General features: G+C 44.3%; 1 protein-coding gene across 4 annotated transcripts in view; it reads left to right on the plus strand.

Annotated features, from left to right (window-relative positions):
* WDR11 (WD repeat domain 11) overlaps positions 1-19,663 on the plus strand; it is a 131,232-nt gene that overhangs the window by 74,927 nt on the left and 36,642 nt on the right. For all 4 annotated transcript variants that reach the window (XM_040436021.1, XM_040436022.1, XM_040436023.1 and 1 more), the window contains 4 exons: positions 3,060-3,166; positions 15,083-15,158; positions 15,382-15,490; positions 18,542-18,666. In XM_040436021.1, coding sequence (XP_040291955.1) covers positions 3,060-3,166; positions 15,083-15,158; positions 15,382-15,490; positions 18,542-18,666 — 417 coding nt within the window. The remainder of the gene's footprint in view (positions 1-3,059; positions 3,167-15,082; positions 15,159-15,381; positions 15,491-18,541; positions 18,667-19,663) is intronic.

Here is a 19,663-nt window from a genome sequence, read left to right on the forward strand (position 1 = left end):
CATAATAAAAAACAACAAAAAAAATCAAAAAGTCTGCAACTGAAAAACGCCATTGTTGGCGGACAGGGGCGACAGTTCCATTAGAAGCCAGAAGCTCCGGTTGAAACCGATTTAAAAATTTGAATAACTGAAGCACCCAAAGTAAAGGAGAAAAAAGAAAAAGAAAACTGCAACAAGCAGCCATTAACATCCTCCTCCCCTGCCACCCAAATGGGAGGAAGGTAATAAGGGAGATCTCTGCCACCTTATCAGAAATAGAAGTAAACCCTATAAAGGCGGTAGGAGTGAAAGGCTGATTATCCTCAGGGTAAGGGCTCATGCACACGACCGTTGTTGTTTTGCGGTCCGTTTTTCACGGATCCGTTCTGTATCTGAGTTTTTTTTTCTCTGATTTAAGTCCTCTTCCGTTTCGTTATTGCACAAAACATATCCGTATGGTTTCTGTATTTGATCCGTTTTTAATTTATTAATCACCAAACACATGAGCAAAATGGGCTGGGCGTAGCATTTCTACAGTATGGATCCGCAAAATACGGATGTGTTCTGTGTGCGTTCCGTATTTTTGGTCGATCCATTGACTTGAATGGGGCCTCGGACCGTGATTTGCAGACAATAATAGGACATGCACTACTTTTTTTGCGGAACGGCCATGCGGACAAACTGGAACGGAATGCACACGGAGTAACTTCCGTATTTTCTACAGCCCCATTGAAGTGAATGGTTTCGCATACGGTACTCAAAAAAAGAACGGAAGCGGAAAGAAAATACGTTCGTGTGCATGAGCCCTAAAGAAGATTGTCAAAGCATGCCCTAAGGTGGTCGTGTGTTCCTGGACCTGCTGGTCAGTCTATGAAAGGGCTTCGGAAGGGTCTGGACTGATCCCAAGAAAGTTCTCCAGTAGATGATTAAAAGAAGGACTTCCTCACCGGTCTGTCTGTGGTTTGTTGGTGAATGGCGGTTTTCCCTATTCGAGCACCGCAATAGGGATTTGCCAAGTCTTCAGCAAATGCTTGCCCTCTTCCAAAGTGCGAACTACGTGGGTATGCCCATCTTTAGAGATGATTAGTTTGAGCGGGTATCCCCTTTTGTAGGCAATATTGCAGTTGCGTAGAGATGTTATGATGGGCAGTGGTGTCCTTTGGGATTTCAGGATCCATGTGTTTCGGTTTGAGATCCTATGTGCCCTGTCTATTGATAGATCTTGAGAAGACAACTGAGGGAGCAGAGCAAGGAAAAGTTTTTGTATAAATGGGGTTAGCTCAGAGCCCGAGATTTCCTCTGGGATGCCTCGGAATTTAATATTATTTCTACACGAGTGGTCTTCGAGGTCTGCCATTTTCAATTTTGCCATGTTGTTATGGGCGTCTATGACTGCGTTTTGGGATGACGCAAAGTAAGACATTTTGGATTCTACATGGGTCACACGGTCCTCTACCTCCTGTATTTTAGTGGATATGGGAGCCAGTAAAGTGGATAAGTCCTTGTGCATGGAAGCTTTCAGGGCTTGGAGCCTCAGCTTCAGAGTGTCCTCGGACACTGGTTTTCCAGAGGTGGGGAATAATGTAAGAGAGTCCTTACCAGGGTAAGAGAGCATTGCCAACCTGAATGTCAGAAGAGGTTTCCAGGCGTTGTCTCCTCTTTTGTGGGCTGTTGGAGGGAGAGTCGCGCCCATCGCCAGCTGTTATCTTGAAAAGGCTCCCCACCCGATTTTGCCGCTCTGATATCTTCTGGGGTCGAATGTAGGGATGGAGATTCTGGACAGGAGGTGTTTGAGGAATCCGGAGGAGGTGAGGGAGGGTCGGCGCTGAGGACTTGTGCAGGGGTCCGCGCCCGGACTGGAGAGGTGGAAGCGACAGAGTCAGGGTTGGCGGCGCCATCTTGGATCTTTCCTTTCTCAAAGTATTTCTCCAGGTTTTTCGCTGGTGAGTCTTGGAAGTTGCCTCTTGGATTTACCCATGGTAATAGTGACCCGTTCGGGTTGTTTCTGGTCCAGATTGGATGGCAGGGATGGAGGGAATGCTGTAAATAGTCGCTAAGGTGCAGGAGCAGTGCACTCACGCAGCCATCGCTCTCCGCAGCCAAGCCACGCCCTGAGGGTCCAGTTTTTAGAGCTCCCAAGGAAAGGGGCATCCAGCCCACCTTCCACTTTAGGTTGGATTGGTGACCTGTGGAAAACCTTCTATTATTGTCCCCTACCCCTATAGTGTATCATGTAATAACCTGAGAATACACTCATACAGTACACAGATAACATGTTATCATGGCAGTGTTATTTGGACACTCAAACATATGCTTAAAGGAGTTATCCGACCCCCTATAATGCCCCCCAAAATGCCTGGGTCCTCATACAGGTTATACCTACCTTTCTCCCCGGCACCGCTTTGCTTCTGATGCTCGCACAGCCGCCGCTGCATCTCCCCGATGCGTGGATCAAAACAACCAGTGATGGGGGGCAGCCAATAGCAGGCCCTGACAGGAACTAGCCTCGTTCCCGTCGCAGCCTGCTATTGGCTGCCCTCCCACCCCATCGCCGGATGTTTTGATCCCTGTGACAAGGAGATGCAGTGGCGGCCGCTCGGGCATCAGACGCAGGTGCCGGGGAGCGAGGTAAGTATAACCTGTGTGAGGAGACTGGGCATTTTTCGGGGCCATTATAGGAGTTGGATAAGTAACCCTATCCAGTCAATAAACTAGGGAATCATGTTGCCTGTTTTGTAAGTTTTGGATATCAAGTGTGGTATTGGGGTGCAGCTCTTCATTCCCAGCCATTAGAGCCAGGAGAACCTTATTCAGTAATGATACTTGATGCTCCAGCCGTACAGGTCTCATACCTATAAAGCTTTCCATACACATGAAAAAACATGTAGCCTAACATGCATTGTAGACAGGATCACCTGACTATCTTATGTGTGAGGCCCGACTGATTGTCCCCTGAAGGCAGATCTTTGGCTTATTCCCCACTCACCAATCCAAGCATATATGTATCTTTGTGTATTTGCAGCACGATATTCATTCTGCTGGTATCTGATTAGATGTTCTGTTGCTTCTATTCTTTTCAGGGGCATCGAGTGGACCAGTCTCTCAAGCTTCCTGTCTTTTGCCACCTCCACTCCAAACAACTCGGGTCTGGCGAGAAATGAGCTGCAGCTGGTAGATCTTCTTACTGGTGAGTCCGGACATAAGCATAGTGGTCTATACTAGTTATCTAGCAGTACATCTCACTTGTGGATCCCATGAGTGTGTTGTATGTGTCTGATGCCTTTAAATAGATCTTATTGATCAATGCCTTTTTTATATAGAACAGGGATCATCAACCTCCGGCACTCTAGCTGTTCTGAAACTACAACTCCCAGAATCCACCTTTGACTTCTATGGGAGTTAAAAAAAACAACAACAGCCAAGCAAGTGTGCATGCTGGGAGTTGTAGTTTCACAGCAGCTGGCGTGCCGAAGGTTGCTGATCCCTGATAAGAAGGCAATGATGAGCTAATTTCAACAATTCTTTGTCTTTATATATTGCAACTTTGGGACATACTGGCTAATTTTCCCATAGGCATTAAAGGGGATCCCAAAACTTTGATATTGACAGCCTATTGTTATGATAGGCTGTCAGTATCAGATCGGTGGTGGGCTACGGCTCTCTAATGAGCATCACATCCCCTATATTGTTTGCCCAACGGCATACCTTTTGTGCTTGCAGGTATTGCAACTCAGTCTCTTTTACTTGAATGGTACAGAACTACAGAGCGGCCACATGAGTGAGCTGATTGATAGGGGTGCCAGGAGATGCAAGTCCTCATAAAAGGCCATCAATGTGAAAGCTGTGGAAAACCCCTTTAATGAATGCTAAGGGCTCTTTTACACAGGTCGATGCACAGGCAATTATCGGGAATGAACTGTTCATTCCCTTTACTTGCCTGATGGTTGATTTCATCCCCTGATTGCTGCTGTGATCTCTCTTCCCCTTAGGCCTCATGCACAAGGCCGTGCCGTTTTTTGCGGTCCGCAAACCACGGATCCGCAAAAAACAGAAACCGCCTGTGTTGCCTTCTGCAATTTGCGGAACGGAACGGGCGCCTGCAATATAAATGCCTATAGTACGTTATATTTTTTTTAGCGGGGCCGCGGAACGGAGCCACGGATGCGGCCCCATTGATATGAATGGGTCCGCATCCGAGCCGCCAAAACGGCGGCTCGGATGCGGACCCAAACAACGGTCATGTGCATGAGGCCTTACAGATTCATTGTTTTCTGGCAGCAGATCCCTGTTTTTTTTGTTTTGTTTTGTTTTTTTATCAATAAATTTTTATTGAAATTTTCAAAGGAGTTGTACTTTGACATATGTAAATATCAAGTCATAAAATGCAAGGACATTTTACATAAGATTGTGGGAACAATCAGGAAAAGGTAATAAACATAGGGGGTAACAAGAAGAATAAACGGCACAAGCACAATTCTGAGATATTAAATCATACAATAAAGGTATGCGGTCATACAGCAGTCAAGTGAGGTTACAATATGGTGAGTTGGACCAAGCCTCCCAAGCCTTCAGAGGGCCATCCGGGGATTCATGTAGAAAGGATAAGGTTTTTTCATACATAAATGTAGTGTTAACTCTCTGGAGTATCTCTGAGAGTGACGGGATAATGTTGCTTTTCCAATTACAGGTGATGGACATTTTTGTAGCGAGAAATAGATTCGCCAATGCTAGTCTACATTTATTCGGAAAGGTATCCAGGTTTAGATACAATAAAGCCAAAGAGAGGAGAGGGAGGCAATGGTCGGCCTAGAATGACAGTGGCAACTTCAAAGACCTCTTTCCATAGATCCGTGATTTTCGGGCATAACCAAAGAATATGCATTAGGGTACCCCTGCATCCGCATCCTCTCCAACATAGATTTGTTGTAGTGGAGAACATGTGGCTCAGCCTGTCTGGGGTATAGTACCACCGTAGGGTGGTCTTCATTATCGATTCATAATGAGAGGTACATTTCAGAATCCGACACCCACTGAGCATTTGAATATGTGTGGCCCAGTTCTTTCTCCCATGATAGGAAGGGTGCAGACTTAGTAAATGACTCTTTGTTGCCTAACATCACGTAATGCCTGAGGGGGAGATTGAGAGATCTTGGCGTCAACCACTATTTCAAAATGGATCTGTTGATACGGACTGGTTCTCCTAGCGATGTCTGGACCAGATGCCGGATTCTTAAGTACTTATAGAAATCTCTTATTGGCAGATTAAATTTGTCCTTGAGGTGTTGGAATGTGTGAGTAGTAGATACATCCATCAATTGGGAAACCAAAGTAAGGCCCTGTGTGGTCCAAGTAGATACAGCTATGTCTGGTGTGAGAAGGTTTATGCAGTTGAGGGGTAATACATCTAGAAGAATAGTAGAACTATTGCTAGTTAAAGTATGGACCTGTTTCCAGTGTTTCAGAGCAGCTTTTACCGAAAATAGGTAGGTGGAGGAGGAAAAGGAAGGGAGCAATGAAACCAGCAGGAGTGATTTTAGGGATGACGAGGGCACCGAAGAAGCTTCCAGCTGTATCCAAGGTTTATTCCGATCCTCTGTCCACCAATCCTGTAATTGTTGTATCTGCGTTGCCAAAAAGTAATCCAAAATGTTTGGTAGACTAACCCCTCTATGCGCCTTCCGTTTATATAGCAGAACGGCAGGTACGCTCGGTTTCCTACCACCCCAGACATATTTGTTCATCATCTCGGTTGCTCTAGTAAAGAAAGATTTGGGCACTATGATCAGAAGTATCTTGAAAATATACAACATCTTGGGAAGTACTAGCATTTAAAAAGGCTGCTACTCTACCAAGCCAAGACACCTCTTTTAGGGCCGTAGATGAGAGATCCCTGTCTAGGGTGCTTAGTAGTGGTATGTAGTTAGCATTATATAAGTGTTTCGTAGTGTTTGTAAGTTTGAGACCAAGGTAGTCTATTTGGGATGACTGCCAATTCAAGGAATATTGATCTTGGAGGTGTCGTTTTTCTATTAAGGGCATATTAAGTGACAAGCATTGTGATTTTGTTTCATTTAGTTTATAAAATAAGAGTTTGCCATATTCTTTAATAAGACGCATAGCTGTAGCTAAGGACTTTTGTGGTTGGGTAAGGGTCAAGATTATATCGTCTGCATAAAGCGAGATATAATGAGTACGGTTGCCAGTGGTCACTCCAGCTACATCCGGGTGAGTTCTAATTATTTCTGCCAAAGGCTCAATTGATAACACAAATATAATGGGGGTAGGGGACACCCCTGTCTCGTCCTGTTAGTTATCCTGAATGAATCCGATAGGGTGGAATTGACTAATACACGGGCAGACGGGGCAGAGTACAGGGCCGCGATTGCGCTGAGACAGGTCTCGTCAAACCCCATATGTGTCAACACGGAGAAGGGAACGACCAGGAGACCTGGTCAAAGGCCTTCTATGTGTCAAGCATCACCAGCACCGCCGGAGATTTACGTCTCCCCAGAATATCCAGGATATTTACCACCCTTCTCGTGTTGTCATAAATTTGGCGAGCTTTCACAAAGCCCGTCTGGTCAGGGGAAATTAGACAGGGGACTATTTTGGCCAAACGGTTAGCTAAGATTTTAGCATAAATTTTTATGTCAGAATTTAGCAATGAGATCGGCCTGAAGTTTTGCGGGACGTCAGGGGGCTTACCCGGCTTCGGGATGGTGACGATTGTGGCTTCTAACATTTGTTGTGGGAATTTCCCTTCCATCATAGCTTGTTGTAGGGTAAGGGTCAGGTGTGGCGCCAAGATATCTCCATATGTCTTATAATAAATATTGGAGAAATCGTCGGGCCCGGAGCTTTATGCAACGGTAACGAATGGATAGTCTGCAAAGTCTCATCTGGACTGATCGGTGCATTCAGTGTATCTAGCGGGGACGGGGATAATTTATGGAGGTTTAAAAACGCTAAAAAAGCGTTAATTGCGGCTTGATCTGGGCGGTGAAAAGATTCTCCCTTCTCTAGATTATATAGAGAGGCGTAGTAATTGTTTATCTCTCTGGCAATTTGATCAGGGTCGTAGATAAGTGATCCCGTGGGCTGTTTTAGGAAGGGGACCTTTGATTTTATGTTCCTCTGTTTAAGTTTGTTTGCCAATATTTTACCTGCTTTGTCCCCTTGTGAATAGTATGTCGCTTTAGTCCGTCTGAGGCCCTTTTCATATTTATAAAGCAATATTTCTTTGAGTTGAGTTCTGAGTGCTTTTAAGTGGGTCGTACGAGTGGGGGAAACGCACCTCTTGTTGAGAGCCTCTAAGGAAGTAATCTTAGACATAATTTCAGAGAATTTACGCTCTCTATCTTTTTTTGCCTTGCTTCCTATTTTTATTAGAATGCCTCTGGTAAAAACTTTGTGCGCATTCCAGAGTGAAAAGGCACTAGATACAGATCCTGTATTGTGACTGAAAAAGTCTAGGATAGCGCAGCGAACCTCCTCCTTATAGATGTTATGCTCTAAAAGGAAGGGGTTCAGCCGCCAAGAGAAATTTCGTTTGGGATTGTAATCCTCTTGTACCTCTATTGTGACTGCTGCGTGATCTGACCATGTGATGGTTTAAATGGAGGAGCTGGTCACAGCGTGAATCAGGGATCTATCTACCAGGAAAAGATCAATCCTAGAGTAGGAATTATGGACTGGGGAGAAAAAGGAGAAATCTCTCTCATTCGCATGTTGGATTCTCCATATGTCATATAGGTTCCTTGCTAAAAGGAAGTGTCTTAACCCAGGTGATCTAGAGGATGAAGACGTAGTGTCTATTGTGTAATTCAATACGCTATTAAGGTCCCCCAACCATATTACGTGCCCCTGTTTTTCCTTGTCAACTTTCCTGGCCAGTTTATTGAGAAAGGTGAGCTGATGTGAATACATTACGTTGTTCAAGGATCCCACTACGATTATAAATCTGCCATTGGGGTCAAGAATAACCTTTGAACGTTGAAAGGCTACAGTGTCTTTAATTCCCAAAATAACACCTCTTTGTTTCTTGTGGTAATGGGGATGAAAGAGGACCGGGAATGAGCGGTGAAAAATGTGTTTCGCGTCAGAGGCCAGGAGGTGTGACTCCTGGACGCCGAATACATCACATTGTATATTGACGATCTCGCTCCACATAAACGCTCTTTTGTGAGGGCTGTTGAGGCCCTTCACATTAAGCGAGGCAAACTTAATTGTCATTTAATATGTGGAGGTAGATTGCTTAGCAGGTGCAACCTCAAATGGATAAAACAGAATTGTGCCGTAATAGGGTATTGCATAAATGTAACAGAACTGAACAATAGAACATCCTATGGAACGACATGGGTAAAAGAACATGGTCAGTAGGATGTAATCTGACATTCGCGTGTGGGGGTACTTTGGTGACTCACGGTTAACAACCAGGTACCAACAGTTGAATGTAGTGTCAGCTTTAAGTCCCAGGCTCCGGAATACAGCTCTCGATTTTCGCTTGGAGGAGACTTCTTTCCATTCTTGGGGTAGATGAGGTGGAGACGAAACTTGACCTTGCTGGCCCTCAGAGACAGGGATACTCCACTTCTGTAGTAGGTTGCGACCTCCTTCCAAGGAGGATATGGAATGAAGGGTTCCTCCATGCTGGATAAGGATCCTCATGGGGTAACCCCACCTGTAGGGCATGGCGTGCTCTCTCATGTAATGGGTGCAAGCGCTCGTCTTTGCTGTAAAGTAGCCGCCGACAAATCCGCAAATAGTTTGATGTCATCATAGGGAGTGGGAAAAACACTGATGTTTCTGCTTTGTCACAGTAAAGCTTCTTTGATATGAAAGAAATGGATTCTAGCTAAGACATCTCTAGGAGTATCAGGTGGGAGATGTTTGGGGGGCGCTACTCTGTGTATTCTATCAATAAGAAGGTCTCGCTCAGATAGCGAGGGTGTAAGTGATTGCATTAGTCCCTGCAAGTATGTTCGCAGTTCTTGCGGCTGGATATCTTCAGAGATACCTCTGATTTTTACATTATTTCGTCGCGACCTGTCCTCCAGGTCGATAAGTTTGTGTTTTATTGTTTCAATTTCTTAAAGCATTATGAGCATCAATAAGGTGGTTGTGGGATGATGCAAATTCGCCAAGTTTTGTTTCAGCATGAGTAACTCTGCCCTCCAGGTCTGTAATGGAGGCCTGCAGAGGCGAGATTAGTGTGGCCATGTTACTTTGTAGTGAGGAGCTGAGCGCCAGTAGCATCTCCTTTAAGAGGGATCCAGAAGCCGGCATGTCAGATGTGGGGAAATCTTGTAGGTTAACCCCCTGTGGTAAGGCATCAGAATCGTTGGAGGGGAGCGCTCTTTTTGATGTACAGAGGTCTCCTTTCTGTGATTGACGCAGGGTCTGCCCTGTTGTAGGAGGCATGGCGGGTAGCGCATGAGTGTGCGCACATGGCGGTCTGGGCCTATGTTTCCTTCAAAGCTACTGTGTTGTGGGGAGGTGGAAGGCGTTGTCTCACCTCTCTGTAGGTTGGGAGCTCTCCTGTGCATCTGCGCCGTCATCTGGAGTGTCAGTGGCGGGAGAGCCGTCCGCTCGGCACGATGGTAAGGAGCAATCAGCCCCCGGTTCCTTCTCAAAATAAAAGCTAAGCTTGCTCTGTGCCTTCAGCGAGCGCTTGCCTCTGGTCTTCACCTGTGAGTAGGACATAGTGGCAGAGGCAGGACAGCTGTGGGTCAGGTCCAAATGCTTGATAGTTGCTGCTGTGTAAGCAGAGATCGGCACTCAGGCAGCCATTTGCAACGGCAGCAAGCGCCGCCCCCAGCAGATCCCTGTTTACACAGGACAATGTGCTGCCAGCAAACTGATTTTAGGCGGCACATAAAAGATGCGTTTAGCGATGTGATCATCAGCACACTACATGGAGCAGTTATCAGGAATGAGCAATGATATGAAGACTTAGATACTGTGCAAAAGGTCCTAAAAGGGGTTGAGTCACTTCAACAAATAGCATTTATTATGTAAAGAATGTGAATACAAGGCACTTACTAATGTATTTTGATTGTCCATATTGTCTCCTTTGCTCCTTAACTTTTCCATCACATTATACACTGCTTGTTTCCATGGTTACGACCACCCTGCAATCCACCAGCGGTGGCCATGCTTGCACACTATAGGAAAAAAGCACTAGCCTATGTGAGCTCCCACAGTCCCAACCACTAGAGAGGCCGGCCCTTTTTCCTATATTGTGCAAGCACAACCACCACTGATGGATTGCAGGGTGGTCATAACCATGGAAACAAGCAGTGTATGATGTGATGGAAAAGTGAATCCAGCCAGCAAACCGGCAATATGGACAAACGCAATACATTAGTAAATGCCTTCTATTAACTTTCTCTTCATGATAAATGCCACTTGCCGAAGTAACGCAACCCCTTTAAGTCATGCAATCTATTCCAGATTCTCCACAGGTCTGTGACAGGTTAAACACCTTGGCCTCTTCACCAGTCCGGACCCACTGTTGTATAAGGACTTGTGTTTGATGTATTGCAATGCCACACTCAGTGGCGGGTGTCAGGAAGAAGCTGAGAAAGCTAGGAATGAAAACACCTCCTCTAGTCATTCCAATAAAGGACACAGCCTGTGGGAAAACGGCTATAAAAATGTCGCAAAAAAAAAAAGAAACGGTGCACCCCAAGGCACAGAGCTACAAGAAGTTCTAGAGGAATAACTGGAAATATGTTTTAATTGCTTTGTGTCGTCAGCTGTTTTTGCAACTTTTTTGTTTAAGTGTTTTTCACAAGAAATGTTTCCAGCCTACTGAACAACATTTGGTGCCTGTCAAAATCTGAATAATTGATTTTCTATCGTGAAGCTCCATATTTATCCTGCTGCACAGTCCATTAGGCTAGAAGCATATATAAAATGTGTGTATGGTCCGTTTATTGAGCAAATTTAAAGTGAATTTCTGCTGCGCTGACCGAGAGCGGGATTTGGTAGAGGGAGAGAAGCTGAGCTCTGTGATGTATGGCTTTATATGATTCGGAGGAGGTTAAAGTAGAGTAAATCCGGGCATGACTCCTAGGAGAGAGACAGTAAGGCTAGGGCTACACGGCGACACTGGTCGCGGACAGGTTCGCTTGGTAGCGGTGATCCCATAGAGATGAATGGGATCACCGCACCCATCGCAAGAAATCCAGGCGCGGCAAACCTGGCTTTGATGGCTGTGGCACGAGCGGCATCGATGTGTAGCCCTAGCCGAGGAGTCCTGAAAACGGACAGTGATTGACAGCTTTCCCTGTATCCGTGTGTTCATAGAGAAGGCTGAGTAGTCAGGACTCTCGCTGTCTCTCCAAGGAGTCCTCAGGATTTAATTTGCTTTTTACTCAGAAATCCAGCTTCAAACCATATAAACCTATATATCGCAGAGCTCAGCTTCTCTCCCTTTATTTAAATGGCAGCAGAAATTACCGGAATCAATAAAGCTGTAAATGAATGGCTAAAGTGAGCAGAATAGGCATCCATTTCCATTCTGTACCGACACAGCTGAGCAAGAGATTCTTTCCATAAGACTGTTCACAGTTAGTGAGGGAGGGGTGGAAGAGCCTTGTCAGTGAGGAAAGGAGCACTTTTCTCTGATAATATATATTGCAAACTTTTAATATTTGCCTAAACTGTTTATTTCTGCAAAGTTTGCTTAAAGTACAGTGACTTTTTTCATTCTGTGTGGAAATTGAGTTTCAAATCCACAGTCAATACTCTGTGCGGTTCTTTTGTGCAGATTTTACCCTTTTCAATGCAAGGGTGAGATCCGTGGCGAAGCCACATCAACAAAAGTAACAAAGATGGCGTTTGGTGCGGAAACGGATAGAAATTCACACAATAATTTGACTTCCCATACCCGTTTGCAGGGAGCCTTAATGCTCATGCTAATTAAAAAATGGAAAATGAGACCGCGACTGCTAGACATCTTCTGTTATCTGCTGGCAGACCAAAGAACTGAACATGTCAAATTCCAGTGCTTGTTCCTTCCAACATCTGCCATAGGGGGGGTCTTTGTACACAGATTGTCAGCTGATGACGCCATTCAAAAATAGTTATCTACTATGTATGGGCAGCTTAAAGTGCATCTCTGACTTTTATCTTCCTGTTGCTTTTACTTCCAAAATTGAGTGCTGATTGATTTCCGCTCTACTTTTATAGCCGTCAGAACTGTCAAATAGACATAAGTTTAAAGGGTAACACACTGACCGCCAGCAGCTGCCACTAGATGGAGTTCAATGTACAGTGCTGGCTCGTAAGCTCCCTCTAGTGGTGACTTATTATATGGTTATTTTCTCATGCAGAGAATTTGAAAGTCCAGAAAAACAAAGCTCCGTCCACTATAAAAGGGATATTATGGAATTATTTAGCACAGAATGATGAATTTGATATTTAAGGGTGGACATACAATTTAAGGGCATCTGGTAGCAGGCCAAGACAAACCAGACTACATGCATTGTGCACACTCTACACTTAGCTCCTGAGTAGCCAAGTGGGACCACATAGCCACATCTGTGGCATCTTACAAATTAAAATCTGTGGACGTGGCCACATGGTCCTACTAGATTGGTAAACACTTTTGTTTTGGAATGCCCACCAGCTTGCTTTTGTTACAGCAGTCAAAAGATCTGTCATGTGGCAGAGGTCTATGACGGTGGCAGATTCCTTTTCCTGTTATTGTATTGTCACATGTCAAGAGCGACTGTCATTTCTTTTAATAATAAAAACGGCGTAATGTGTACATGCTGGGATCTCACTGGAAACGTGAAATGTAGACCTCATTAGGCGAGCTCTGAAGTCTGGTGACTGCTCTACTAAGTAAATCTTTTCCTTTGTCTCCAGTATTTTAAGCACTGTGGCTTCACGCTGCTCTTGGCAGCAGACTCAGCTTTCACAATGTGAATAATTTAGCACAGAGGTGATCTGTGAGGCCGCTCGTTTCATAGCACAGAAATCGGAGAATGTCAGACTGTACTCCTCGAGGCGCTGAAATGAAATAACTGTTGCCGAATACCTGGGCTAAGGGGTTCCTGGCGTTTATTAGCAAGGTGCTGAGATATATATCATGTCTTTTCAATACTTATAAAAAGTATTCTCTCGTCCTTTGATTTTTTTTTTTGCATATTTAAAACCCTTGATTAATGTTAAAATGAAAACCCAACATCATATAGGACATGGCAGTTTCTTTTTAACAAAGGTAGAACCAGCCCCGTATCTCACCATTCATTGCTCCAGTTGTTCTGCCAGATGTATTTAGCACTGGCAGCTATGGGGCATGTCCTTTCTGCTGCAGCTGGTGGCAGTGGAAGGATGGAACCGAGCATGCACTTCTGTCTTAGTGAGCGGGACAAAGAAATTCGAAAAAGAGCAAGCAGCAGGTGGCGCTATACAGATAGATTTCAGTAAATATAGTGGCTCAGTGGCTATACAAAATTTTTAATTACATGCAATTACCAACATATTTAGATCCAGTTGCTGTTTTGAAAACTAGAATATTTTTTGTGGGACAACCCCTTTAATTTTCGCATCTAGGACACATTGAAATTATTACTGGCACAGCTGAATGCACCTTTGGCCTTCAGCTCTTCCATCCAAACTATTGATACACATAGGGGGGAGAGTCAGGGTACCCTCATGCACATTAGATGAACAGCCGATCCTGCTGAAATTGGTGGGTTCGCCGACATTCATCTAATGTGTGTGGTAAAATGGAGATCTTACCTGTGATCAAAAACAATAGTCCTCGGAGCAACTTCATTGATGGAAAATCCCCTGCAAACTATAGTGCAATGCAAGTAAGTGCAGTTTTCAGTATCTGGTTGCACATTGTGTTAAAAGCAGTGCGGATTTCCAGGTTTGCTGTATTCTGCTGCAGAAAAGGGGCAGGCTTTTTGCACCAATATCACCCTTGCCATCACCAATTGTGAAATCCACGGTCCCAATGTACTCTAGTCTAGTGCAGATTCTTTGTGTAAATTTGCCGGTTTTTCATTTAAAGATATGTCTGATCGGATGGGAGTGCAAACAGAGACGCTGTCAGCGCTGTGGGTATTAAAGCGGTTGTCCAAGTTATTTTTATTGATGACCTATCCTGAAGATAGAAAAGTGTTCAGGAGCAGCACAGCAAGCGGCTAGTGTAGCGCAATGGTGGAGGTCATGCAACAGCTGGGCAGGAGATCACAGATCCAAGGCAATCCATAGGCATGTAAAAAAAGTAGAGGGCCACAGCAGCATATCCAACAATTCTTCTTTATCTAAGTCGATCACCGCACAACACAGCATAAAAACAGCAGCAACGTTTCGGCTAGGAATAGCCTTTGTCAAGCATATTTTACAACAAAAAACACAGCTTATAAATCCAACATACTGGTACCACCCACAATTATAACGATCCAATCGACCGTGATGTTCTATGTCACACCTACCTAACATGTAATCACCATGCTGTTGAATAACATTAATTAGCTGTTTCAAGACATGTATCAGTTGTATCCACATATTTGGTGAATATCAGATCGGTAGGGGTCCGACACCCGGCACCCCCGCTGATCAGCTGGTTCAAGAGAAGGCGCGCGCCGTGCCAGCGCAGCCTTCTTTTCATTGTTTACCTGCTCACATTCGGCAGCGCAACAGTGAGCCGGTGTAATTATATACAGCCGTCCCATTCACTTCTATATATGTTTCCGTATGTTCTGCAAAAAAAGAACATGTCCTATTATTGTCCGCATTACGGAGCTGTTCTATTAGGGGCTAGCTGTTCCTTTCCCCAAAATACGGAATACACACAGACGTCATATGTATTTTTTGTGGATCCGTTTTTTTGGACCATAAAATACATACGGTCGTGTGCATGAGTCCTACGTCATTCTTTATGGATTCACCCCTGTGTTTGACTGAAAAACTCTGCATCTAAAACTGTACCGAAAACTGCATGTGTGATCCCAGCCTTACTGCAGATGAGCGTATTCTTGAATCTGATAACTCTGATTATTCCAAATGAACCTTTCCCATGACCATACAAACATTTCCTATGTAGACTATTTCTTGGCTTCTTTTTACTTTTTTCCAGGCAGAATTATGGCTTTCAGAGGAGAGAGAGGCAATGATGAACAACCCATGGAAATGATTAAAGTGTCTCATCTCAAGTAAGCGCTCCCGTACTGCTGCACTTCTGCAGAGATGATATGTGGAAGAATAAAGATCCCAGTAATCTTTTGCTCCTCCCGAGTCATTTCCTGTTGTGCATGGCAGATGTCTGGCCTTTCTGTCATAGATATATGCATACTATAGCTGCAGTGCTGAAATCTCTGCTCCTACATCATGAAGAGATGATTATGCCAACCTGACATCTGTCCTTGTGTATTCCAGGCAGTATCTGGTTGTGGTGTTTAAAGACAAGCCAATGGAATTGTGGGATATCAGGACGTGTACCCTGCTGCGGGAAATGTCCAAGGTCTTCCCTACTGTAACAGCCTTGGTACGTTCTGTTAATTGATGGCGGCATTATTTTTCCTTTACCTAGGGGTGATTCGTTCTAATTAAATCATTAGATGTTGCTTAGCCACAAGGTCTCATAGAGGCCATTATGTAATGCATACATGTTCCAAATTTCTACTCGCTGCCCTGCGGTAATTGAACTAAACTGAACTTCTGCAAAAAGTAGATAAATTGCTAGATATACCTTGTCAACAAAAAAATGCCATAGGCATACATGTCGTCAGATATTCAGGTAATGCCACAATCTGGACACTGGTGAAGTATATTTCTGTAATCCTTAGGGTACGACCACACGGCATGGTCATGGTGCGGTTAGGAATTGTAGCATCTTTTTCTCCCAATAGAAGTCAAAGGGGAAATTGGTTTCTGAGGCAGACCTGGCCAAGTTGTGATGGCTGCACCTGTTTTACGTGCAGACTACTGCATAGAAAACATGCCCAACTGGCTGCTGACTGCATTAGTTACACAGTTGGTCAGCCGCTTGCGGTATATGTTTAGCATACACTTCTCACAAAAAGTTAGGGTTATTTGGCTTGTGGGTAAAATTTCAGGAGGAACCGAAAATGCACTCTAACCTTTTACAGGTGAACGTAATGTGACCTTCTCAAAACTTCAATGTTTCAGTACTTTTTGCACAACTTGCTGGTGTTTGATCCATGAATCACCCAATACATTTCTTGGTTCAATTAGAATTGGTATTTAAACAGTCCTCCTCATCATGCTGTTCACATTTTGACATCATAAGACCAAAACGACACCTAACAATTCATCAACAGTACCTCGCCATTGCGAGGCTTCAAGCAGGATGTTCTCAGGCGGAAGTGGCCACTGAGCTTAGAGTGTCACAGAGTGTCATCAGCAGGTTGCAACTGAGATACAGAGAGACTGGAAGAGTCACAGAAAGGCATAAAAGTGGACGTCCTTTGGCCACATCCCAGACTGATGACTGCTTCATTGTGAATAGAGCCTTTCAAAGTTTAGAATAGAGCCTTTCAAAGTTTAGAACCAGATGATGAATACCACACAACTCCAGGCACATTTAGGGAGGTGAGAGGCACCCAAGTGTTATTTCAGACCATTCGAAACTGTTTACATCACCATGGTCTGCGTGCTAGGCGACCTGCACGGGTACCTGACCACACCACCAGGCAAAGACATCATCCTCTTGCATGGGCCAGGGAGCATCAAAGCTGGACGAGGGACTAGTGGGCCTCAGTGCTGTTCACTGATGAAAGTCATTTCACGCTGAGCAGAAATGATGGCTGCCAACGATGTTGGAGACGTCAAGGAGAGCACTATGCGTCAGCCACTGTTTTCACCAGACGAGCCTTTGGTGGTGGTGATGTTACAGTGTGGGCAGGTGTGTCTAGTCAATACAGAACTGCCCTACACTTTGTCAGTGGTACAGTGACAAGCCCATACTTCTTGAATAATGTCATTAATCCAGTCATTGTGCCTCTGCATTAACAACACAGGCCTAACTTTATCTTCATGGAGGACAATGGTCCTCAAGGTCACATCATTAGAGAACGGCTGCTGGAGACTGGGGGACCTCAAATGGAGTGGCCTGCACTTTCTCCAGACTTGGATCCCATTGAAAACCTATGGGATCAGCTGAGTCACCATGTAGAGGCTCATAAGTCTGTACCCCAGAACCTCAATGACCTGAGGGCCGTGCTTCAAGAAGAGTGGGATGCCATGCCTCAGCAGACAATAAGTCGACTTGTAAACAGCATAATACGTCGTTGTCAAGCTGTAATTGATGCTCAAGGCCACATGACAAGTTATTGAGACATTGACATTTTTTGTAGGGGTATACCCACCACTGGTGTTAGCTTTTGTTTCAATAAATTGTTTGAGATGAGGAAATCATCATTGCATGCTTCTACTTAAATGCCCTACTTTCATGATATAATATCACTGTAGAGTAAACTTTTAAGTTTTCCATAAATTTCCCCCGAAAGCCAAATATCCCTAACTTTTTGTGAGTAGTATATTTTATCACTATTTGAAGTTAACCACAAAAATTCACAACAGTTCAAACAACAGTCCATAAATGATCGCGGACAAAAAACTGCACCCAAAAAGCATGCTTACCCATGTGGTAACCAAATGCATTCCCTAACCACAGCATGAGTGCGACACTACTGCAGCATGTGGTCGTACCCGTGTGATCATGTTTTGAAATAAAAATATATCCCAAGCCTCCACTTATTTCTTTGTTTGAAATCCTGAAGAGATTAGAAAGATGGGGTTTGAGGAGGGATGTCCATGAGAAACATGGACAGATGTGGCTTCAATGAGTCCGAGCTCTAAGTGTTGCACCTTATTCTTTTAGCAGACGTATAACCTATTGCTTGTTGGCCACCAATGCAAAACCTGTAACAGGGCCCTCCATCCGTCATGTATAATACTGGTATTATCCTACGTTGCAGAAATGCCTTTGGCCCTCCTTTAGCATCAGAGCCTTATTTAGGTGTTCACTCCTTTGAGTGTAATTTAGGTTCATTTATGGTATGTCCGTAAGATATGCCATATATGTCTGATTGGTGCGGTCACATCCCATCAATTGGGTAAAGGGGAGGAGAGCACTGACAATTTCACATGCGGTTTTCTTCGTAGTCTGTGTAGAATAACAGCCAAATAAGGGTCTCTGTCTCTGGTAGTCTGTATTCATGCTGCAAATCGTCTTCTCACATTTTGCCCTAAGGTTAAGGGTGGCTTTGGAGAGCGTTGATCTTAGGGAAATTAAGATTAACATATTGGAATGTTTTTTTTTTTTCAATGGACAAATCATACCTGTAGCTCAAAACCTGACCCAATATCTGCACTTTTTTTTGTCACTTTGCTCCAGGACGCCAGTATGCTTGTTGCTGTGTCCTTCATGTCAACATTTGGTGCTTCTCCTTCAGTAGATTTTATACATACTGATCGTTTCTGGTAAAATGTTTCGCCCTGCGATCTGTAAATATCGAATTCCTATTTTGCTCGGCATTGTAACACAGCAGCTTCTTCCTCCTTTGTCTCTCAGGAGTGGTCTCCTTCTCATAATCTGAAGAGTCTTCGTAAGAAACATATGGCAGCTCGCGAGGCAATGGCACGTCAGACAGTCTCTTCAGACGCTGATCTGAGCATTGTTGAATCCTCAGTCATCAGGTAAAGCATCTGCCAGCTCGCTAGCACTTTACTAATAGTTCAAAGCCTGCTCTCCATATTTTATATGTCACATTTTAGACAGAGAGACGAATAGAAGCCTTGAAGATATGTGTAAAATGAGCTGACCGCTGCTAATAATGACATGTTTTATACCATAGATAACATTTTACAACTAGGAAACAGCCGTATAGATATAACATAACAAAAAAGCTGTGACCTGAACTACACAGACCAGCAGAATGGTGCTCTGACATCCTAGGCAGAAGGCCTATGCATGCTTATAAATGAAGCATTTTTTAGGATCATGGGATAGCCAGGTAGACCATGAACTGATTTTGCTTTTGTAATTACCAGTACTTTCATTAATTCCTTGTTACTACTCCCATTATCCATAAATAACAGCAGCTTGTCTGGGTATTATACACAAATCTTGATGTTAAAGGTGGTGTTCTGTCTATGTCAACCCCTTCAAGGAACCAATCCAGCACGACCATCAGCTGATTGACTTGGGTCTACCTTCCAAAAACATCCGTCAGTCACCTGTTATTGTCAGGGAAAGTTGTAGCCGGGGATACATTAAAGGAAATATTACATGGCGCCCATTCAAGTGAGTTAGCGTCGGTGTAATAAAGAGGTGGGACAGGTCTGCCATAGCAGGAAGCGCTGATACTAAGCAGCACCACTCTAAGGCTAGCCATACACATTAGATTATTGAACTCCAAGATCATCTAATGTGTATAGTGGTGCTCCAGGGGGAAAGAAGGAGCAGGCTGTTAGATTTCATGATGTCCTATCCTTCCGTTCTCAGAGAAGATAAGTCGCTGCTACAGGAGTCTGGCAATGACAACTCCCCCCCCCCCCCCCCCCCCTCTCCTTTTCAGAGCACATGAATGCTAAGCCCAGTGGCGTAACTAGAAATGAACGAGGCCCCACCTCACCCCAGCAACTTCTTCGCAACCCTCACTCCTGTGGCTAGTCAAAATCGTTCTCTCAGAGC

The sequence above is a fragment of the Bufo bufo genome, chromosome 6, assembly GCF_905171765.1.
Source record: "Bufo bufo chromosome 6, aBufBuf1.1, whole genome shotgun sequence".
NCBI lineage: Eukaryota > Metazoa > Chordata > Amphibia > Anura > Bufonidae > Bufo > Bufo bufo.